Source organism: Choloepus didactylus, chromosome 6 (genome assembly GCF_015220235.1).
Source record: "Choloepus didactylus isolate mChoDid1 chromosome 6, mChoDid1.pri, whole genome shotgun sequence".
NCBI classification, from domain to species: Eukaryota; Metazoa; Chordata; class Mammalia; order Pilosa; family Megalonychidae; genus Choloepus; species Choloepus didactylus.
In genome coordinates, this window is record NC_051312.1 from 29,844,413 (window position 1) to 29,869,741 (window position 25,329).

At 35.2% G+C, this 25,329-nt stretch overlaps 1 protein-coding gene across 1 annotated transcript in view; it reads left to right on the top strand.

Annotated features, from left to right (window-relative positions):
* Positions 1–20,545, top strand: part of LOC119536857 (olfactory receptor 4C13-like) — a 137,153-nt gene extending 116,608 nt beyond the window's left edge. Inside the window, exon 3 of the mRNA XM_037839572.1 lies at positions 20,287–20,545. Within this exon, the coding sequence (XP_037695500.1) occupies positions 20,287–20,545 (259 nt within the window). The remainder of the gene's footprint in view (positions 1–20,286) is intronic.
* The last annotated feature ends 4,784 nt before the right edge of the window (positions 20,546–25,329 follow it).

The following is a 25,329-nucleotide window of genomic DNA, read 5'->3' on the forward strand; positions in this document are numbered from 1 at the left end:
GTTCACAATTTAATTAAATATTTGGGAGGATGTGATGTCTTCCTGAGCTTGAGTCACTTTTGTTTTCCTATCCAGAGTGCTGGCCAATGTTAGGTACCATAAAACATTTGCTTAATAAGGGAAAATGTGAAAAAAAAGGAAGGGAGAAAGGAAAAGGAGAAAGATGGACCTAAACAGAGTAAGCCAAGGAAGACTCTTTTTTTTTTTTTTTTTTTTTTTTTTTAAGAAGTCAGCATCTTGTAATATTTCAAAACAAGTGCTGGATTTGAATTCCAAAAAATATATATATATATATTAAACTCATGTTAATTGTGATCAACTATCATGAATCTTATGGAAAACTGCTGAAAAATAAATGTCATAACTTATTCTACATACTAATATGTTAAAGAGGTCATTTTTGTACAACTTGATAACAGGATATAAACAACTTTGTTGTCAACTTATTGATTTGATTTTTAGCAGACTAATAAAATTTTAAATAAAACCTATTGTCAGTTTTTCATGCAGTGTGTGTCACCAGAACTATGGTTATGCTAATTTAATGAGCTGAAAAAGTTAATCTTTCCAGAAAAAAAAAAGATGAAAGAAAAATTAAAAGCAAGACCACTGTGCTACTTTTAAATACCAATGAATGTGTAATGTCTAGGTGTCAAGAACTTTCTGGGTCTGAACTTGTTCACATCATAAGCTATCCATGATAATAGACTCATCCAACTTTGCTGTTGAAAAAGGGATTTGGGTCTTGAAGAAAGTGGAAGATCAGCTTCTGCCACCCATTTCCATTTCACCATACTCATGGAAATCTTGAAGTTTTAAAAATTTGTTGTATGGAAATTTGCCTGATAGCCGTGAAAGGGGCCCCAACAACACTGTATCCATTTTTAAAACTGGAAAAGCAAATCCATTTACCAAATCCATTTAGAGGTACCCAGAGTGAGAAATCTGCTGAAGCTAATCCTTCTTCCTTTTATCAGAATCTCCCCCTGTTTCACTGGAGGTCCATGTCTGGCTCCAGGCTGTGTGAGGGTGATACATTGTCTTTGTGATTTGCTCTGACTAGAAATCTTCACAGTCCTTCTTCTAAACTCAGCTCTTATGCTACGGAGAGACAGTTTTATTCAAGTAGGTGACTCACCCTTAGGCTTCTCAAGGGAAGAGTAATTAATATGAGGAGTCTTTGGCAAAATGGCAAAAATGCATATTCCTTCCCCCTACTGTCCCTCTGACCAGTGAATGATATTTTTCACAAGGATTAGAAATCATCTACAGAACTGGGTTAGTCATCAGGCTGGAATCAGAATATAGATTCTTTATTTCTATTTACAAAATATATTCATTGAATGCCTAAAATTGACCAGAGAGATTTGTTCCATAATAACAATGACAGTAAGAGCTATTGAGCATTACACACTTATATTAAACACAATACATGTGACTCCCTTTGTGGTGGGTACTATAATTATTCCCATCTTTTATAGATGAAGAAACTGAATTATTATGAATTTAAGCAATTTGCCAGAGAGAAATGAAAGCAGTTTGCTGGACGAAGATTTACACCCATCTGTCTCCATAGCCCAGACATTATTTTTGCCAATATGATGAGAAATATCAACTTTCAAACAACAAATAGACAAGAGTGATGAGTACGGTAAAAAGGGACAATGTGCCCTATGTCTATATAATGGGGACAGAGCTTAATTGCATCAGGGATGAGTGCTCAAGGAAGGTTTTCTTAATTAAGCAATGTTTAAACTGAATCAACATATATTGTCCAAAGCCTAGATTAGGGAGCTAACTGTGAGTTTGGGAGGGTGAACAAGTTTGTGAATTGAACTGCACCAACCATGTCATTTGATGAACAAAGAACAGGTATCTGTGTAAACTCACCACTTGCACAGATGGTTCCATTTTGTTGGGAGCTAATTACAATACATTGCACTTTACCAAATGTGCTTTCAATTACACTAAAACTTTTTGTGGTTAATTCGATTAGCTGGAATTTTCTTGAGGAGACTGTTAAAATGCATCCAGCAATTGAATGATTCCTGGTATAACTATTTCCCTAAATATGAGCAAACAGCTTGATAGCATCCACACAGCCTTTGGATAAATACAAATCCAGTCTCTTATATAAGCTGAGCCATGAATATATTTTCTTACCTTTAAATATGTTACCTAGCCTTTCTTCAATTCAGTTTGCTCAACTTCAAAATAGGACAAATAATGCAGTCATTATTGTAAAGATTAAATAGTACCATAGTTCAAAATTAATACATAGTGGTATTATATTTGATTCCTTAAAAGAAACCTAGGTTTTCAAATTTGAGATGAAATTTCCACTGGCATGTTGAGAATCTGTTTTCAAGTGACTAAAGAAATCTACCTTCTCAGACATGTTTCATAAATTATTTCCTATGACAGAATAACTAAAATTATAACCCTGCCTCCTTGGAGTTGCTTGCTTTTCAGGACACATGTTTTGAAATCTTCAGCTGCTGTACTCTGAAATCCGCTCTTTTGGTCTTGGGTGATGCTTCTGGGGGAGTTGGTGCTTCACAGCTCATGTGGGTGGATGGATTTCAGGGAAGTTTCCACTTTTTAAAAAATTATTGGCAGATCGCTGTGAAGATTTGTTCACATCAACAGGTATTTTACATGTCTACAATTTTTTGCATATATATATAAGGTTCAAATCTATGATTCATTGGGTATGTAAATATTCTGGAGTTCTAGAAAATGTCAGATCATTTCCTGAAGTAGTTTTTGGAAAAAAACACTACCAGCAGTGATGTATGAGATCCCACTGGTTCATACCTTCTATATCACATAGTATTCTAACACATTTTTTCTTTTGAAAATTAAATCTTACATCATGTTTGTTTCATTTTCACTCCACTAATTAATAATGATTTGAACATCACTCCATGAGCTTATTCATCACATCTTTCTTTCCTCTGAAATGCCCCTCGTGTATTATGCCCATTTTTCCATTGTATTGCTTGTCTTAATTTTCTTTTTATATGTGGGTGTTCATTATATATTAGAGAAAATAATATTTTAAGTGACTTTCATCTTCAAATTCCTTAATTTAAATATTGATATTTATATAATTTCCTCTATGATGAAATCTTTTTGTGTTGTAAGAAAATATTTACATACTTAAGGTCACAAATATGCTTATGTTTCCTTCTAAAATATTTTGTTTGGCTTTTCATATTTAAATTCTTAACCAAACTGATATTGGTTATGAACTCTGTCCACTCCAAGTTTGCCAAGGTATGCTCCAGTTTTCTCCAAGAAGATGTATACTTTTCACTTTCAATTTTAGGTTTATGACCCAGCTCAAAATATTTTTGTGAGGTTAATTGTAAGTTGAGGTTAATTTTTATCTATATGGATATCCAGTTATTAATGTGTCTTTTGTTGAAAATACTTTTCATTTTCCATAACTGCTTTGGCAAGTTTTTGTGAAAATCAACTGAGGATATATGTTCAGGAGAATTTCTGCACTCTCTATTCTGTTCTATTGAGCTACATATTTATATTTATGTCAGTACCCAATAGTCTTGAATATTATATCCTTACATTAACTCTTGAAATCTAATAAGGTTGGTTTTCAAAGAAGAGTTCTCTTCATGATATGTTAGATTTATTCCTATATATTTTGTTCTTTATCTAAATGGGCATAGCGTTTCCTAATTTCATTGTACTATGTTTTTATTGTTTAGGTAGAAAACAATTTATTTCTACATATCACTCTTTCTCCCAGCAAGATAGCTAAAATAACTTTGTAGTACTACTAGTTTATTTTCTCAATATATAACCATAAATTTGTATATAAAAATATTTAATGCTTCCTTTCCAAACCCAAACTCTATGTACTCTTTTTGTTTTAAATAAAGCATGACTACTACATCTAGTACTTTATCTGAAGAGAAAAATAGACATCATTGCATTGTTCCTACACTTGGGAGGGAAGTGGTGCAATATGTCACCATTAATTCAGTGTAAGCTTTTTGTTAATGCACATCATCATGCTAAAGATATTTACATTAATTCCTAAATTGATGCAAATTTGGGATGATATTTGCCAAAGCTTTTGACATCTACTGATCTGTTCATATATTTTTTCTACATCTTGTTTATTTCTGAATTATATTGACTGATTTTCTATTAAACAATTCTTATATTTCTTCAATATACCCCACTGGATCATGACATATTATATTTTAATAATATGACTATACTTGCAATGACATAAAAAAATGGTAGTGTAAGAAATCCAAAACCATCCCTTCATTAAAACAATGAATAATCTTGCATTAAACATTCACTGCCAACTGTTTTGAAACTCTGCAGCCTAATCAAGAACATAAGGAGAATGTAAGGGCAAAGATGGGGATGTAAAACATTCCAGGATGCTGATTCCCCATAAAATTTTCAACCAGCTAGCAATAACTGGCAGAGCCATCTTTCTCAAAACACTGGAAAACAGTTAAAAGATTGAAGTAACGGATTATTGCCAAACCAAAAAAACACAGTTTTTAAAACATTAGGAGGATCTCATGGTGCTCTTGCTGGCCCCTGTTCCAGCACCTCAATGGTGTAGATCCAGCCTTGCTCCCATTCATGTTCACTGTCCCTGTTCCAGATGGTGAAGAGTAACTCCTATAAGCAAACTGGGGTAGCTGTCTCTTAGTGCCAATCTATTGGGTGACAGCCTGAAAGAATGAACTCATTTCTACCTCAGGTTCCCAGAACTTTCTCCATAGGCAGGAACAGCTTATGGACAGCTAAAAGAGGGTTATACAGTAATTCCCAGCAGCCTGAAGCAGAGATTTATTTGTTTTCAATCATACAAAAGAGCACATGGAAGAGCTATAAGGTCCATTTATGAGGGAGTAGAGAGGGCATTGATATTCTTTTAGACAGAGAAATTCCTAAGACCTCTAACAAACACAAGATTAGGGAAAGTAGCAGGCTCAGAAAAGATGGAAAGGGCCCTGCACTTCACATTTCCCTAAGAATGAACTTCTTGATATGGGGCTAAACTCTGAGGAAGAGCACCAGGCTACACAAGCCAATTTTAAAGACTATGAAAAGTAGTCTTTGCATTGCTTTGTTTCTGTAAGCTCCTGGCACATAAGGGAATCTCTATCCTATTACTAGCTATATATATACTAAGAACAAGCATCTCAAGGACTAAGTCTTAGATTAACCCTTTAAAATATTAAAATGTCCTGTATGTAACAAAAGATTACAAGAAAAGCAAAAACAAACAAACAAACAAACAAACAAACAAACAAAAAGGATATGATTGCCATGCAAAGGAAGAAGAAAAAAATCAAGAAACCATAAACTCAGGAACCAGACTTTGGATGCATGGCACAAGGATTAAAAAGAAATGATCAGGTTGTTTATGCAGATAAAAGAAAACACAGAGAAAGAATTAAAGAACAGTAGGAAGAAATGAATTAACAAAATTAGAATCTCAATAAATGGACAGAAATTAAAAAAAAAAACAACAAAACAGAAACACCAAAGTTGAAGGCCACAGTAACTGAAGAAAAAATTCCCTAGAGAGTTTCAACGGTATATTTGAGCTGAATGGAATTAAAATCACTGACTTTTATATGTGAATGTGGATAAAAGGTGGAAATTGTAGGTCATATATATATATATATATTACTAGAATAAAAACTATAAGATAAAACTTAGGACTGTACAACACGGTAAACCATGTTGTAAACAATGGACTATAGTTAATAGTACATTTATAAAAATACTCTTTCATGAATTATAACAAATATTCCACCTTAATGCAACATGTTAATAATAAGATGGTATAGTGGGAAAATATCCCCTAATATAAACTATGGACTAAATTTAACACCACAGTTATAATAGTCTTTCATCAATTGTAACAAAGGTACTATGCTAATGCAAAGTATTAACAATGGGGGGTAGTATAGAATTGCTTTATTTTTTACATGACTTTCTGTAAACCTACAAATTCTATAATTAAAAAGTTTTTAAACTGGATCAAAGACCTAAATATAGGAATCAAAAGTATAAAATTCTTTGAAGAAAACATAGGGAAGCATCTTCAGAAATTGCATTAGCCTATGGTTTCTTACACTTTACACCAAAAGCATGAACAAATATACATATTTAAGTGAAATATATACATGTATATACATAAATGAGATGTCATCAAAATTAAAAACTTTCGTGCATCAAAACACTTCATGAAAGTTAGAAATACAACTTGCTCAATGGAAGAAAATATTTGAATACAACAAACCCAGTGAGGGTTTAATATCGAGTATAAATAAACAACTCATGTAACTCAACAAAACACAGGCAATGAACACAATTTAGAAAGGGGCAAACAAAAATTTAATTCGACATTTTTCCAAAAAAGGTCTACAAATGTCCAGAGAGCACATAAAAAGATTCTTATCACCTTTTGATATTAGGGAACTGCATATCAAAATTACAATGAGTGATAATCTTACATGTACTATAATAAATACTATTAAAATGGAAATTAATAAATGTTGGAGGGGAGGTGGAGAATACGAACTTTCATTCATTGTTGGGGGAATGTAAAATTTTGTAGATGAATGGAAAACAGTTTGGTGTTTCCTCAGAAAGTTAAATAGATTATTGCCATATGAGCCAGCTATCTCTCTTCTAGTTATAAAACCAAATATTGAAAGCAGACATTCAAACATATATCTGAATGCCAAAGTTCATGGCTGCATTCTTCACAATTGCCTAAAGATTGAAGCAACCCAGTGTCACACAGCAAATGAATGGTTAAACAATACATGATATATGTGAGTGTGTGTGTGTGTGTGTGTGTGTGTGTGTGTGTGTGTATGAACGCACACACACACATACAAACAATGGAATACTATTCAGCTGGAGAAAAAAATGAAGTTGATGCATGAAACAACTTGGATGATCCTTAAAGACATCATGTTAAGTGAAATAAATGAAGCATAAATGATAAATGTTGTATGATTTCACTGATATGAAATAACAGAATAAACAAATTCATCAAGTCAGAAACTAGAATACAGGTTACTGGTGGCCAGTGTGGGGTTAGGCAATGGAATATAAATGCTTAATTGGTACAAAGTTTTGTGTGCAGTGATGGAATAGCTTTGATAATGGAGGGTTATGATGGTAGCACTATACTGTGAATGTAATTACCTGCCAAAAGCTGGAAATTGGTAGTGTGGATTCAAAAAAAGCATCTTACAAGTATATGCCATTTACAAGTGTCTCACCTTAAATTCAAATACATGTATAGGATGAATGTGGAAGAATGTGTAAAAATACCCCATGTAAATTCTAAAGAAATGAGAGTTGGGAGGCTATACAAATATCAAAACAATAAAATAAAATAAAATAAATAAATAAGTTCTTAGTCAAAAAACTCTTGCAAATTCCAAAACAGACACTTTATACTGATGAAAATTTTGATTCAAGATGATTTGTCCATTATCTCATACAACAGAGCTCCAAGTTATTTGATGAAAATAATGACCAAAAAGAAGGGAGAAGTGGAAGTTTGTCTGTTAATAACAGGAGACTTCAGTACACCAATTTAAATGTTGGATAGGACATTTAGACAGATGAATAACAAAACAGAGAACTAGAACATACTATAAGCCAACTGGATCTAAGTGATACTTTTAGAATACTTTACCTAAACAATAAAGTACACATTGTTCTCAAGTGCACATAGATCATTCTAATAGACTATACATTAGGTAAAAATAAAAACATAAAATAAGTTTTAAAGGACTGAAATCACACATATTTTCTTCTCTGAACATAAAAGGATTAAGCAAGAAGTCAATCAGAGAAGAAAGGAAAAACTGGAAAATTCATCGATAAATGGAAATTATGCTCACTTAAATAACCAATGGTCAAGTAGAAACCACAATGGAAAATGCAAATACCTTGATACAAACAAAAATGAAATGTTTACATTTACAAAAGAAGAAAGATCTCAAATCAGTAATCTAACCTCATACTTTTTTAAACTATAAATTGAAGATCATGCTAAATCCAAAATAATTGCAAGGGATATAGTAAAGATTACAGTGGAGATACATGAAATAGAAAATAGTAAAACAATAGATAAAAGTCAATTTTTTCAAATTATCTATAAAATAGGCAAACAATTAGCTTGGCTGATAGAGTAAAAAAGTAGAGAGTAGAGGCAAATAATTAAAATTAAAAATGAGATTGGGGACTTTCCACAACCCTTAAATAATAAAAAGGATTGAAGGAAAAGACTATGGAAGGCAGGGTAAGATGACAGAATAGGGAGGTATGAAATTTAGTAAGTCCCCAAGAGCAACTAGTAAATAGCCAGAAACAACTAGAAAATAGTCTGGAACAACTGATGGGGGTACATTCATGACCGAACAACATCATACACCAGTCAAGAATGAGTGAAATGGCTGAGATTGCAGCATAGAGCTGTAAGTAAGGCTCCACAACTGTGGAGCTGTCACCCCTCCCCCACTGGCACAGAAGGCTGATTTGCAAAACTTTGCTGTGGGAAAAAGAAGCAGTCCCTACCAGGAGCAAGGGAATGATGCTCAACCAAGCTCCAATTGCAGTTTTAATTAACAAATTTGGACTACTGACTAATCACTATAAGCAAAGATAAACCCAAAGAAAGCAGGAAAGAAATGTGGAGGTCTATCCTGGCAGAGAGGAAGTGGGTTTGATGGGAAAAATTACATAAATAAATAAAAACAGAGGCTTTTGGAGTCTGCTGAGCTTAGAATACTGGAAAAGTGTTGAGTCCCAAGAAAAGGGGTACACAGAACTGGATACCAACTCCAGTTCTTGCCTAGTAAACTGGAGACTGGATACTGGCTCTGAAAAGGGGACTTCTTGCTTTTTTTCCTTTTTTTTTTTTTTCTTTCTCATTCTAAGTAGCTCATTAGAGAAAGTCTCAGACATTTTCAATTGTCAGCATTGACCCAGGCAACGGTGGAGTTAAGATAGTCAGAAAGTGAAAGGAAAAACTCAATTGTGGGAGACAATTCCCTAAAGTGTTTATCTTCCCTGAGGAAAGGATGGGCAGGACCCAGCAGAAATGGTGGCCCTCCTTCAGAGAATTCAGACCCCAGGGCCTCGGGGAAGGTGTGTGCAGAAACAACTTAAGCTTAGCTTCTGGCCCACTTGGTCTCTGGCTGGGACAGGGACCACTGAGAATTAGATACACCACACCTCTTTAGGCTGGTGGGGAGCTATAGGCTGACAACTGCCACCTGCTATACAGAATAGGAAAAGTACAGATTGAAAAGCCTCACAGAAAGCCTCAGGCTCTGCTGAGTCTCACCGTCAGGGAAACCTGATACTGAATACAGCCTCCTCATGAGATCTGGGCCTGTCTGGTCTGAGAAAATCTGATTGGGGTAATTAAGGAAATCAGATGCCTAAACCACAAAAAATTATAAATCACACTACCAAAAATGAAAATTTGGCCCAGTCAAAGGAACAAATTTACACTTCAACTGAGATACAGGAATTGAAACAACTCATAATCAAACAAATCTCCTAAATCAATTCAAAAATCAAATCAATTAGTTGAGGGAAGATATGACAAAAGAGATGAAGGATATAGAGAAGGCATTGGACAAACATAAGGGAGAACTCAAAAGTTTGGAAAACAATTGGCAAAACTTATGGAAATGACAGCCACAGTAGAAGAGATGAAGACACAATGGAGACATATGACAGCAGATTTGAAGAGGTAGAAGAAAGACAAGATGTCTGAAATCCTACACAAAAAAGAACAGATAGGGAAAACAGTGGGAAAATATGATATGATATATAAAATCAAAAAGGCAAAATGGTAGACAGTAGACATTACATTCAATGAAATTAGCCAGAAACAAAAGGATGGATACCTAATGGTCTCACTTATATGGACTAATATTGATGAGTGAAATTTGGGAGCTAAGAACACAGGTTATCAGGAGACAGAAGGAGGTAAGAGATCAGGAATTTGATACTGAAGGAGTAAGAAAGTTTGAGGGAATTGACTGTATAGGTAATGAAATGAAATGGATAACATAATAGTGTGTGAGGTAACACAATATTGTAACTACTCTAAACAATGATGAGTGTGAGTAAGGTTGAAAGAGGAAAGCTAAGGGCATGTATGACACCAGAATGAAGGACAGAAGACTGGTATTGTATAATTTAGTGAAACCTAGAGTGGTCAATGATAGTGATCAAATGTATAAACGTAAGAATATTTTTTAAGTGAGGGGGAGCAAATGAACGTCACCATTGCAAGGTGTCAAAAATTGGATGGTATAGGGGAAAATACAATCAATGCAAACTAGAGTCTACAGTTAATGGTAACACTGTATGATGCTTCCATTAATTATAACAAATGCAATATACCAAAACTAGATGTCTATAAAAGGGGGATATAAGGGAGTGTTATGGGATTCTTGCTGGTGATGATGATGTCTGACCTTTTCATTCTATTTTATTTTTATTTTTCTTCTATCTTTTTTAGTTTTATTCTTCATTTTTCTCCTTTTCCTGTTCCTTTGAGGAAGAGATGGAAATATCCTCGTAGAGATTGTGGTAGTGAATGCAAAATTATGTGATTATATCAGGAGTCAGTGATTGTTTTCTGAGGGTGGGTTGCATGGTATGTGAATAGTACTATTAAACATATAAACAGAGGGATACAAGTGCTGGAGAAAATGTGGAGAGAGGGATGTACCTATTCCCTGATGGTAGGAAAGTAGAATGGTGCAACACAACTGGAGGAAGTGTGGTGGTTCCATAGGAAGCTAACTATTCATTGCCATATGGCCCTGCAACCCCATTTTTGATATATACTTGGAAGAAGTGAGAGCAGAGACATAAGTGGGCATTGCACACTGATGTTATGGCAGCCATATTTGTGACACACATGGATGGTGGTGGCCTAAGGGTACATTGACTGAAAAATGGAATGGTGAACTGTGATGTATACATACAATGGAATACCTAGAAGCAGCATGAAGAAATGAAGTTGTTAGGTATGCACCTAGTTGAATGGACCTTGAGGACAGTATGTTGAGTGAAATAAACCAGAATTGAAAAGACAAACACTGTAGCACCTCACTAGTATGGATTAACTATAATGTGCAAACACTGAGAATTGAATCTGACTGCATAGATTATCAGGGAAGGCTTGTGGTAAATGTTCCTAGATTGTAAGCTCTTACAGCAGTCACATCTATTCATGAGTTGTAAAGGTTAACTCTAAATTCTGAGATGCTGATCTGTTTGTGTATGACTGGTTGGTGCCTGAAACTTTGGGTATCTGTGTGACACCTGTGTGCTTTAGAATGAATGACAGCATTACCCCATAAAGAAATTGTTAAAAAAAAAAAAAAGCTGAAATAGAGCTGAAGTCATGAGCAGAGATCTCAATTACAGATATGAATGAAACTGATTTGATTGGAACTAAGGTAAACCAGACTAAAGGGTAAAGGATGTTATTGACTGTGTTTTAAAACCTAAGCTTCTGTGTGAGACCAAGGGAAGAGATATTTATTTGGTGCAAAATCTATCCTTTCTGTAGCATGCCATATAATTCAACTTGCATGGTCAGTTTATTCAAATAGTATAATTACGTGGAACCTTGAATGGGGGTGAGATCTGGTTGGTTAGTACAGATTAATGTGAAACCCTTATACATCCCAGCATAATTTGGGCAGAGAATAAAAAGTATTTGCAAAGCCCCCTTGAGGACCTGGGGAAAAATGTGGAAACATTAAACTTTCCCACCTGGGGAATTTCTGATTTTCTTGCAAGCACTGGGGAATACCATTGTAGTTGGCGAATTCCTCAATCTTGGGGCTTTTCCTTATGAAGCTAGTCACTGCAAAGGAGAGGCTAATCCCATTTGTAATTGTGCCTAAGAGTCACCCCCAGAGAACCTCTTTGTTGCTCAGAAGTGGCCTATCTCTGAGCCTACTTGGCAAGTAAACTCACTGCTCTCCCCCTACATGGGACAGGATTCCCAGGGGTGTGGATCTTCCTGGAAATGCTGGACATGACTCCCAGGGATGAGACTGGACCTGGCATCATGGGATTGAGAAAGCCTTCCTGACCAAATGGGGGAAGTGAAATTAAACAAAATAAAGTTTCAGTGGCCGAGAAATCCCAAATAGGGCTGAGTGGTCATTCTGGAGGTTATTCATATGCATTGTATAGATATCCCTTTTTAGTTTTCAGTGTATTAGAATAGCTAGAAGGAAATACCTGAAGCTATTAAACTGCAATCCCTTATCCTTGATTCTTAAAGATCATTGTATAACTATGTAGCTTATACAGTGTGAATCTGTGATTGTGAAAACATTGTGGCTCACACTCCCTTAATCTTGTGTATGCAAAAATGAGTAGAAGAAAAGGGGGACAAAAAGTAAATGAAAAATAGGAGGGGAAAAGGAGTATGATATGTTTTGGTATTCTTTTTATTTTTATTTTTATTTTTATTCTTATTTTTTGGAGTAATGAATATGTTCCAAAAGTGGATTGTGTTGATGGATGCACAACTATGTGATGATACTGTGAACAATTGTTTGTACACTTTTGATGATTGCATGTTATGTAATATATCTCAATAAAATTGCATTAAAAAAAGAAAATACTATGAACAATTTATGTCATCAGATTAGATAACTTTGATGAAATGGAAAAATTCCTAGAAATTCACTCAAAAAGAAATAGAAAATCCCAATAAGTTTAACAAGTAAAGAGATTGAAGCAGTAATCAAAAACACCACAACAAAGAGACAAACGGGACTTGCTAGTTTGCTGGTGATTTTTACCAAAAAAACTTTCTCAACATCTTCCCATAAATTGAAGACGAAACATTTCCCAAATGATTTTACTAGGCCAACATTACCCTAATAGGCAGGTGAAGATATCACAAGAAAATAAAATTAAAGACTAATATTATTAATATAGGTGTTAAAATTCTCAATGAAATACTAGCGAACAAAACCCCGGAACACTTTAAAAGGATATATACTATGATCAATTGGGGATTATCTCAGGAATGCAAGTGAATGAACATAGGAAAATCAATCAATATAATATAATATATTAAAAGAAAGAAAGAAGAAACAGAAAACTATGGCCACCTCAGTTCATGCAAAGTAGTCATTTGAAAAAGTCCAGCACACTTTCTTGATAAAACATTAAGAAAACTGGGATAAAGGAAATATATGAGAAAACCACAGCTGATCTCACACTTGAAGACACACTGAAAACTTTTCCCCAAAGTTCAGGAACAACACAAGGATGCCTGCTTTCAGCCAAAGGAGTTAGGCAAGAAAAAGAAAAAAAAAGAAGCTAAACTTGAAAGGTCAAAGTAAAACCATCACTATTTACAGATGTCATGAAACTATATAAAGAAAATCTCAAAGATTACACTAGAAATCTATGAGAGCTAAAAAGTCAATTCAACAATCATGTAGAGAATAAGATAAAGACATAAAAATCAGTTTGTTCCTGTACATCAGCAATGATGTTCAAAAACAGAAATTAAAAAAACACAATTTCTGCACAAAGAACATATAAAATGTCTAGTAATAAATATAACAAGAATGCGAAAAATGTATACACGGAAAACTACAAAATGTTGCTGAAAGAAACTAAAGAATACCTAGGTAAATGCAAAGACATCTTGATTTTTTAAATTAGAAAATTTAATATTATTAATATGTCAATAAAACTAGTGGTACTTGTATAAGGACAGACATTTATCAAAGGAATACAAGCATACAGATATAAACCAATATATCCATTTTCTCCTGATTTTCCAAAAGATTACAAAATCCATTCAACAGATAAAAATAGTATCCATATGCAAAAGAATGATTTTGGACTCTTCTTGCTGTATACAAGAGTTAATATAAAATGAAGTAACAACCTAAATATAAGATGAAACAAAAAACCTTTACAGGACAACACTGGGGTAAATCTAAAAGACCTTATATGTGGCACTGGATTTTTATATAGGACACAATTATAAGCAGGTTTACCCTCTCCTTTGCAGTAACGAGCTTCGTAAGGGCAAGTCCCATGATAGGGGGCCCTGTACATCAAACCACGAGTCCTCACTGTTTGTGAGAACATCAGCAACAGTCCAGGTGAAGAAGTCCAACACCTCTGCATTTTCTCCCAGCTCCTCATGGGGGCCCTGCATATATATTTTTGTTCTCTGTCCATATTACTTCAGGATGTGTAGCATTTCATGCTAACCTATACAAACCTACCAGGACTCACTTCCTAAAAGTTCCATGTAATTATGGTATTTGAACAAATTGTATGAGCTAAATTGTTTAGGAAATACAGATCTTGCACCAACTAAACAACTCTTCCATTGGTCTCACATGGAATTTGAAGTTTTAAAATGCAGTCAGTATTGTCCTTTACCCTTGGGCCTGATTTGCCCTAGTCCTAATAACATCTGTTTCATTCATATCTCTAGTTAAGTCTGGACCCTTTTTCAGCTTTTTTTAACAGTTGCTATATGTGTTAATACTGACATTCATATCTGCCGTGTTCTAGATCTGAGTTTCAGGTGTCACACAGATACACAAATTTCCAGGGATTGATAAGGTTGTACACAGAGGGATTAGCATCTTGGAATCTGGAGATAGCCATTATAGTTCAGGAATAGATGTGACTGCTATAAGACCTTACAATCTAGGGACTTTTACAATAAGCGTCCCCCTGATAAGCTGTGCTCTAAGGTTCTATTCTAAGTTTACACATTGTAGTTAGTCCGCATTGGTGATGCATTATAGTGTTTGCCTTTGTTTCTGGTGTAGTTCATTGAAAATGCTGTCTACAGGTTCTATTCACCTCACTGTGTGTCTCACAGCTTCACTCCCTCTTGCAGTTGCTCAATATTCCATTGAATGCATACACACAGTTCACCATTCTGTTCCTCAGTCGATGTACCCTTAGGCAACCTCCACCTATTAAAAATCATGCAAATTCTCTCCATAAACACCAGTGTGCAAATGTCCACTCATGTCCCTCCTCTCAGATCCTCCAAGTAAATGCCCCCTAATGAGGTTACAGGACCTTAAGGTACCAACATATTTAGCTTCATGTGGAACAACCCCACTGTCCTTCAGAAAGGCTATACCATTGTGCCTCCTAACCAACCATAAATATATACATCCCTCTCTCCATGTTTTCACCAGGACTTTTATCCCTGTTTTTTTCCATACAATTTTATAGAGATATATTGACATATCATATAGTTATCTACAGTAGACAATCAGTTGTTCATGGTATCATCATACAGTTGTGCATTTATCACCACAGTCAGTACTTGAACTTATTGATTACTATAAAAAAAATTTTCTTAAACAAAGAATAAAAAAGGTAATAAGAAAAATAAAATATCATACAATGCAATAAAATAGTAGGGTCAGACAACAACACTACTACCAAGAATCCTATTTCCCTCCCATATATCCCCCTCTCGTACAAATTTAGCTGTGTTATATTGCCTTTGGTGCATTTAGTGGAAGCATATTGCAGTGTTACTGTTGGACATAGACTTCAGTTTGCTTTGATTATATTTTTCCCCAATACCATCCCCTTTCCAATACTCTGCATGTTGAAATTCATTTATTCTCCCACATGCAAGAACAGTTTTATATTTGTACATTTAGTCACAATCATTGACCACTCCAGTTTTTGCTAAGTTATACAGTCCCAGTCTCTATCTTCTATCATTACCTCAGGTGGCACCCATGCTTCTAGTTCACCTCTTTCAGCTTTTTTTCATGGAAATCTTTGTTTAGTGTAGTTACAATATTGTGCCACCATCACACATTATTATGCTAACTATTTCTAGATCTATACAATGAATCCTGCTGAACATTCTTCAGTCCTTCAGCATCAAATGCCTGATCCCTACACTCTTACTATCTCTTGGTAGCCTGTGTTATCAGCTTTTAACTCTCAAAGTTTGCTCACTAAAGTTAGTTCATATGAGTGAGACCATATATTATTTGTTCTTTTGTATCTGGCTAACTTCATTCAACATAATGTCCTCAAGTTTCATCCACATTATTATGTGTTCTATGTCTTTGTTCTGTCTTAGAGCTATGTCATATTCCATTGGATATCTGTACCACAATATGTTTATCCACTCATCCATTGATGGACATTTGGGCTGCTTTCATCTCTTCGCTATTGTGAATAATGCGGTGATAAACATCTGTTTACAAATGTCCATTCATGTCTTAACTTTCAGTTCCTCTGAGTATATACCTAGTAATGGAATAGCTGGTTCATGTGGCAAATCTATACTTAGCTTCCTGAGGAATCTCCACACTGTCTTCCAGAGTGATTGCACCATTCTACTTTCCCATCAACAGTGAATAAGTGTGGCTTTTTCTCCACATCCTCTCCAGCAATTGTTTCTTTTTGATTTGTATTTCCCAATATCCAATGAAGTTGAACATTTTTTTCATGTTTTTAAGCCATTTGTATTTCCTCTTAAGAAAAGTGTTTGTCCATGTCTTTTGCCCATTTTTCAGTTGTGTGTTTGTCTTTCTGTTATTGAGTTGTAGGATTGCTTTATATAATCAGGTAATTAAACCCTTATCTGATATGTGGTTTCCAAACATTGTCTCCCATTGTCTAGGCTGCCTTTTCACCTTTCTGACAAAGTCTTTTGATGTACAAAAGTGTTTATTTTCTAGGAGATTCCATTTGTCTGTTTGTTCTTTGGTTGCTCATGCTTTGGGTATAGCATCTAGGAAACAACCAACTATCACAAGATCTTTGAGAAATTCCCTACATTTTCATCTAAGAGTTTTATGGTCTTAGAAGTAATGTTTAGGTCTTTGATCCATTTTGAGTTAATTTTTGTATAAGGTGTGAGATAGGGGTCCTCGTTCATTCTTTTAGAAATGGATATCCAGTTCTCCAAACACCATTTATTGAAGAGGCTGCTCTGTCCCAGTTGCTTTGGCTTGACTGCCATATAAAAGACCAATTGTCCATAAATGTAAGAGTCAATTTCTGAACACTCACTTTGATTCCATTGGTCAGCATGTCTATCCTTATGACAGTACCATGCTCTTTTGAGCACTGCAGCTTTTTTTTTTTTTTTTTTGATTTTATAAAGGGGATTTATTTGGTTACAAATTTAGTCTAAAGACCAAGAAAATATCCAAATTAAGTTATCATTATGAGTATACCTTCACTGAAGGAAGGCATATGGCATCTGGAAAACCTCTGTTAGCTGGGAAGGCATGTGGCTGGCTTCTGCTGATCCCAGGTTGTGTTCCAATTTCTGTCTCAACTCCTGAGCGTTCTTCAAAATCTTGCTCTTTGAGCATTTTGTCCTCTCTTAGCTGCTCCAGAGCAAACACTGGGCTAGAATCTCCAAGCTGTCAGCAAAAGTCTGCTTTCAGCAGCTGTCTCCAAAATGTCTCTCTCTGTAGCTTTGTAATATGCTTCAAAGTCAGGTAGTGTGACACCTCCCACTTTGTTCCTCTTTCTCAAGATATGTTTGGCTATTTAAGACACCTTGCCCTTCCAAATAAATTTGGTTGTTGGTTTTTCTACTTCTGCAAAGTAAATTGTTGGGATTTTGATAGGTATTGCACTGAATCTATAAATCAGTTTAGGTAGAATTGATATCATAATTTAAGCAGTTTCTTGTAGTTTTGTTTGTGTAGGTCGTTTGCTACCTTCATTAAGTTTATTGCTAAATAATTGATTCTTTTGGTTGCTATTATAAATTGAATTTTTTATTGATTTCTTGCTCATTACTTGCATATAAGAACTACAGATTTTTGCATGCTGATCATTTTGCCTGCAACTTTGCTGTATTCTTTGATTAGTTCTAACAGGTTTCCTGTAGATTTTTCTGGATTTTCCACATGTAAAATCATGTCTTCTGCAAAAAGTGAAAGTTTTACTTTTTCCTCTCCAATTTGAATGCATTTTTTTTCTTTTTCTTGCCTAACTGCTCTAGCTAGAACTTCCAGCACAATGTTGAATAACAATGATGATAGTGGGCAACCCTGTCTTGTTCCTGATCTTAGAGGAAAAGCTTTCAGTCTGTTCTCATTGAGGATGATGTTAGCTGTGCATTTTTCATGTATTGCCTTTATCATATTGAGAAAATTCCCTGTATTCCTATACTTTGAAATGTTTTCATCAAGAAAGGATGTTGAATTTTGTCAAATGCCTTTTCTGAATCGATCAAGCTGATCATGTGGTTCTTCTGCTTTGATTTATTGATGTGGTGTATTACATGAATTGATTTTCTTGTGTAGAAACAGCCTTGCATACCTGGAATAAACCCCACCTGGTTGTGGGGAATTGTTCTTTTAATATGTTGCTAGATTTGATTTCTGAGTATTTTGTTGAGGATGTTTGCATCCGTATTCATTAAAGAGATTGAGCTATAATTTTCTTTTTTATAGTATCTTTTATTTTGGTATTAGAGTGATCTTGGCTTCATAGAATGAGTTGGGTAGCTTTCCCTCCTCTTCAATTTTTTTGAAAATTTTAAGCAGGATTGGCATTAACTCTTTCTTGAATGCTTGGTAGTATTCACATATGAAGCCATCTGGTCCTGAATTTTTCTTTTTTGGGAGCTTTTTGATGGCTGACTCAATCTCTTTACTTCTGATTGGTTTGTTGTTGTCCTCTATTTCTTCTCGAGTCAATGTTGGTTGCTTATGCTTTTCTAGGAAGTTGTCCATTTCATCTAAGTTGTCTAGTATATTAGCATACGGTTGCTCATAGTATCTTCTTTTATCACCTTTATTTCAGCAGTGTCATTAGTAATGTTTCTTTTCTAACTTCTGATTGCATTTATTTGTGTCTGCTCTCTTTTTTGTTTTGCTAGCTAGGGATAGATCAATTTTATTAGTTTTCTCAATGAAACTACTATAGTTTGTGCTGATTCTCAACATCTTTTTCCTGTTCTCAATTTCATTTTTTCTGCTCGAATCTGTTATTTTTCTCCTTCTGTTTTCTTTGCAGTTAGTTTGCTGTTCTTTCTCTTGTTTCTCCAGATGAACAGTTAATTCCTCAATTTTTGCTCTCTCTTCTCTTCTAATATAGCTGTTTAGCACAAGAAATTTCCCTCTCAGCATCATCTTTCCTGCATCCCATAAGTTTTGATATGTTGTGATTTCATTGTCATTTGCTTTAAGGTATTTACTTATTTCTCTTTTAATTTCTTCCTTTACCCACTGGTTTTCTAACTGTGTGTTGTTTAGCCTCCATATGTTTGTGAATTTTACAGTCTTCTGTTTGTTATTTCCAGCTTCATTCCATTATGATCCAAGAAAGTGTTTTATTATGATATCAGTATTTTTTAAATTTGTTGAGACTTGCTTTGTGACCAAACATGAGGTCTATCCTAAGAAATTGTTCCATGAGCACTTGAGAAAAATGTGTATCCTGCTGTTGTGGGATGTAGTGTTCTATACATGTCTGTCGAGTCTAGTTCATTTATCGTACAATTCAACATCTCCTTTCCTTATTCAACCTCTGTCTAGTTGTTCAATCCTTTGATGAGAGTGGTGTATTGAAGTTCCCAACCATTATTGTAGATTTATCTACTTCTCCTTTCAAGGTTCTCTGTGTTTGCCTCATGAATTTTGGGGCACTTTGGCTTGGTGCATATTCATGATTGCTATGTTTTCTTGATGAATTGACACTTTTATATTATATGGTGTCCTTTTTTGTCTCTTTTAATTGTTTTACTTTTGAATTCTAATTTGTCTGATATTAATATAGCTACTCCCACTTTTTTCTTTTTTCTGTTTGCATGAAATACCTTCTTCCAAATTTTCAATTTCAGCCTATTTTTTTTTCCTTGTGTCTAAAGTGACTTTCTTGTAGAAAGCATATAGATGGGTCTTGTTTTTTAATCCTTTCTGCCAGTCTGTGTCTTTTAATTAGGAAGTTTAGCCATTAATATTTAGTGTTATTGCTATAAGGGCAGTGCTTTCTTCTACCATTGTGTCTTTTGGATTTTACATGTCATGTCTTACTTTTTCCTCTCTCACCTTTTAACCTTCCTGATAATCTTCATTTCTACATTCTTCTCCAAACTTCTGTCTCCTGTCTTTTCCTATTAGCCTGTAGCACTCCCTTCAGTGGGCTGCTGTGCATGCTCAGCTTTTCTATTCTTATCACTTCTTATGTCTTTATTCTTTGCTCCATCAGAACTCACAGCTCTGAAGGACAGTGGAAGGCCATCTCCACCTGTGCCTCCCATATTACTGTTGTCATCTTACTCTTTGTTCCCTGTATATTTGTGTACATTCGGCCCATGGGCACCTTCCCCATTGATAAAGTTGTTGCCATGTTTTATACTCTAGTAACACCCATGCTAAACCCTTTAATCTACACCCTCAGAAATGCAGAAGTGAAAAATGCAATGAAGAAGCTCTGGAGCCAAAGAATGGTCTTAGATAATAATTAATGTAAATAAACAAGATGAAACAAAATCTATTCATATGTTAACAAGGGTGGCTAATATGAATGATAATGACCTTGCAATCAGAATTTGTAAGTTTAAGTATATACTATCCCTTTTTCTATCTGGAATCTTTAATGTTTACTCTTTCTTGTATATTAATGTTTCATTAAATAATGGTTAAATATTTTCCAAATAGAAATTCCCTTGCATTTACAGATTATTCATAAAAGGGACATTCTAATTGGCACAAAATTGTTACAATGTTTGGAGAATCCATGGCTTTACTTAATTAGTGGAACAATTCTTTGCAAACATCTAGGTATATATTATATATACAATAGGCCAATACCTAAAAAAATATTTAAACAAAAAGGGATGATGGATAGCTATTTTGTTGAAAATTCATGGTTTTAATGCAAACTGCTGACGTCACAGTGGATTTATTATTGTGAGAGATAGAAATCAGCCAGAAATGAGCAGATTTGGAGATGAGAGAAAGTCCTAAATTCAGACTTACACCAAAATTGCTGTTACTGTGTTGCAGGACTTGAGAAAGCCCCCTTTACACTGTAATCCAGGACAGCTTTTCCTTGAATAAATTATTTTCTCTGGCTAAAGCCAAGGAGTGGTATAAAACTATTCAGTTTACAGCCATAGAGCAAACTTGCACATGATATTCCCAGATAGAATGTATTTGTGGAGCACTTTTTCTTTCAAAACTATCTTACATAGCCCTTAACCTCCAAATAAGTTTTATTGGCTGGATTTGTGTGTTAGCTAATAGGACTAGAAGTAGATTTTAAAGGTATAAAAATAGCTGGTACAAGAGACAGAGTTTATCATGGGTGAGTTATCAAGGCAGAGTAAACACTTTCATATTTTAATAGAAAATTGCCTACCAGTTGCAGACTAATGAAATGGGAAATCCTTTGATATATAGGCACTTACATTGTGTGCCAATTTGAAACTGGTATATACCCCAGAAAAATCATCTTTTAATCCAGTCTTGACTGGGCAGACCTATTATGGATGGGACCTTTTGATTAGGTTGTTTCCTTGGAGGTATGACCCCACCCATTCAAGGTGGTCTTATTTAGTTTACTGAAGTCCTCTATGAGAGGATAAAAGAGGAAAAAGGGAAAGATATTTTGAGTACAGCACAGAGCTGGAGATACTATGCTAAGAGATGAAGCCCAGAGTTTGTCCCAGAAAAGCTAAGCAAGAACCCACAGACACTTAAGGGGAAAGCCACTGAAAGCAATGCAACCCAGGAGTAAAGGACTAGCAGACACCAGCCACGTGCCTTCCCAGCTGACAAAGGTGTTCCGGATGCCATTGGTCTTTTCCTCAGAGACAGTATCTACCTCTGGATGCCTTAATTTGGAGATCTGCATGACCTTAGAACTGTAAATTAATGAACTAATAAACCCCCATTGTAAAAGTCAATCCCTTTCTGGTATATTGCATTTCTAGCAGTTTTAGCAAACTGGAGCACATTGCACCGCTAAGGTAAAGAAGCCAGATGAAAGAAGAGGATCCAGCTCAAATGCAGTGTAGAAGTCTTCTGATCTTAGTGGCCATTGCTGTTTTTTGGAACTGAATGAACACATATTACCTCACAGTCATGCTAAACCTTATGTTAAATATATATTACAAACAAATTAATATTCAACAGTTAAGTAAACAATTCATTCCAGATGAGAAATCAGTTTTTCAATTGTGGCTAGCTCATTTGCTTATCACCAAACATCCTTGTGCTTCCCAACATATGTCCAGCTCCCTTATATTTCACTCAGACCATGTGCCCAGCTCACAGAAGAGTTGTGCTGCACTCAGTGTGAAATGTTAAGGAGCCTATGTGCAATCCAGCTTTCTTTTACCCTGTTTCACCAAGCATGCAAGACTGCATTAAAATGGAAGGACAACACAGTGGAAACAACCCGGATTACTGAGTGGAAAACTGCCCTACAGGATCACTCAACACTGAGTGGCTTTTACCTGATTATGAAATAAAACAGTATATGATCTGGATTCATCTGCTACCACAACAAATGTACCTTATTCTGACTAATTTGTTGACTAAATTCAACTTTACAAAGACCTGTAAGTATTAATTACCAGATTAGCATAATTGTTATGCTAATTGATTCTTAAACAGGGTAGAATGGATAAATAGCAATCCTCACACACACAAAAAAATCAATGAAAGCTTCCCTATGCTTTCAGTGTAACACACTACAATAACTGAAGTATTTAAATCATAAATTTAGACATCATCTTTTTCCTTTTAGCTATTATGGAAGTCAATGCTGAAAAAAGCTATACTGTCATAGAAAGGGGGTAGTAACAACAATTATGAATTACGATATGAACTTGGTTTCTTCTATGCTTCTTGAGCAAATTTTCTGGCTGTTCTAGATAGTTCCCGCTTCTATATACTCTTCTCAGCATATGCTCCAGTTTTGTACCAATTTCCTGTAGCCCTTACCCTACAAATTGTCCTCTCATCTCAGAAGGAAACTATTGCTCCCACTTGTCAGGAAAATAGAAACCATTACAGAATCGCTCTCCTCCTCAAGATTCATCAACAATAAATGTATCCATAAACCCTTTTCATCTATATGCCTTCCTACCCAATGAGTAAAACATTCACGATTCCTGTATAATTTTAATATGTCAACATGCATGTGACATATAGCTCTTTCCTTTTTCCTCAGAAATATTACTTCTAGCATCCATCAACAGAACACCCCACAAATGTTTATGGGTCCTCTAAGCCCTAATGAGTGTTTTGGCCCCAGAAGTGAAAAAAAAAAAAAAAAAAACAAGGGGAGGGAATTACAAAATTCCAGTTCCTTTCTTGTCTGTATGATAATGAAAGTCAGAGGTTAGAGTTAGAGTAGAGCTAGAGTTAAAGTAGAGCTAGAGTTAGACCTAGAATGCAGTTGTTAGGGTTAATCTGTGCCATTGCTAGGAAATTCTCACTACAGTTAGTGTCATTTGTCTCAGCTGGTATCCTCTTACAGAGACAGATCTAAAACCAATAAATCAGTTTCACAAAATCCATGCTCTATATAAGTAAATAAGTGTTTCACAGGATCTGCAAGGGCACCCACTTATTGCTCAAACAAGTTTCCTAATGGTGAATTTTTCTATGGGTAGGAGGATGCCCACACCACCCTCATTGTCTCCTAAGTACAGGGACAACCTGAACCCAACATGCCAAGTGAATTACACCAACCCAGCTGATTCTTGGCAAAATTGCAACCAAGTCCACATGAGAGGAAATGGAATTGGAGCTCCCCTCCCTTTGGAGTTTCTCTCTTCATCCTCTAGGTATATTTTGAAAAGGGGGCCTAACTAAATGTGATTTTCCCACTGACTTCTGCATGTAAACATAAACCCTCACTCTATGTGTGATGGTTCCCCTCTGTAGGGTAGAAGAAAAGAATATTAATCCTCTAACTCTATTACAATATAGTGACTCCTAGGTGCTCATGCAGAAACAAGTTATTTTATCCATGCCTTTTAAATCACAAAACTGAGTATGAGAACAGCTGTAAATTCAATCTCTTAAGTGCTGTCTGTCAATCATTAATTATAAGGCTACACAAAAAAAGATCACATTCACACAGGATATTCAGGTGATGTTTGAGTTGGTTCATAATATTCCAAATAGATATAAGTAGTATGAGAAAAATCTTACATACTGACACATGTAATTACCATTTTTGGTTATCTTCATTCCTTTGTATAGATCCATATTTCCATCTAGAAAAACATTCCCTCTGCCTGAAGGACTTCCTTTAATATATCTTGTACTCTGAGTCTGCTGCTCATGAATTCTTTGGGCTTTTACGTGCCTGAGAAAAATATTTATTACTGTTTGTTTGAGAAAGAACTTCTTGCTGTGTGTACATTATAGTTAGATGATTTTTTCTTTCATATGCTGTTCCACTGTCTCCTTCCTTGCTTTGGTTCTGCCGAAAAGAATGATGTCATTCTTATCTTCTTCCCCCATGCAACCATATTTTTTGCAACCTCTACTTTGCAAAATAGGACACAAGGCATGAAGAAATTGAGTAATTGTCCAAGATAACACAGAATTAAAAAAAATGATAACCAAGAGGGTCGTATTAGTGAGTATGTCTGCCATACAAACATTTCTCTCAATTTACTTCAGAAAATATTTCCCAAGTATCTTATATGCAAAATAAGTAGCTTGATGATTTAACGTGTCATCTTTTGGTATTTCTCCCAATAACCCTATATTATGTAAGGCAGTTTGACAGACCTTGGTAACTTAATTAACACATCTAGCATCATATATTAGTAGGTAGAAGATTTTGAAAAAAAATTCAAGTTCATGTCTTTTGTATATAATCCTCCAGGATGTTGGCATGGCCCATTCATGTAGAAGATGCCCCTGTTTATAAGTCTAAACTTCTGCTTAGACTTTCTTCTACTCTGGAGCCGTCAAGAAATTCCAAAAACAATGCTGCCTTGATGGTGCTAAGGCAGGCCACCAGGATGGAGCCCAAAGGTAGGAAAGGAAGTTTGGAGTTGTTGCCTTTTCTCCAACTTCTCTGTCCTGTTCAGCTGCTGCATACTGGATCTGTCTGAGAAATAAGTCCTGCTTAACTCTGGTAGTGGAACCCAAACTCCTGAACAATCCAGAACTGGTCTGAATCAGTGCTTCCTTTTCCATCACGTCCAGCATGTAGACATATCACAGCACCAGCACCTGAAGAGTTACACTAGCACAAGGATTACTGCCCAGGATTAGA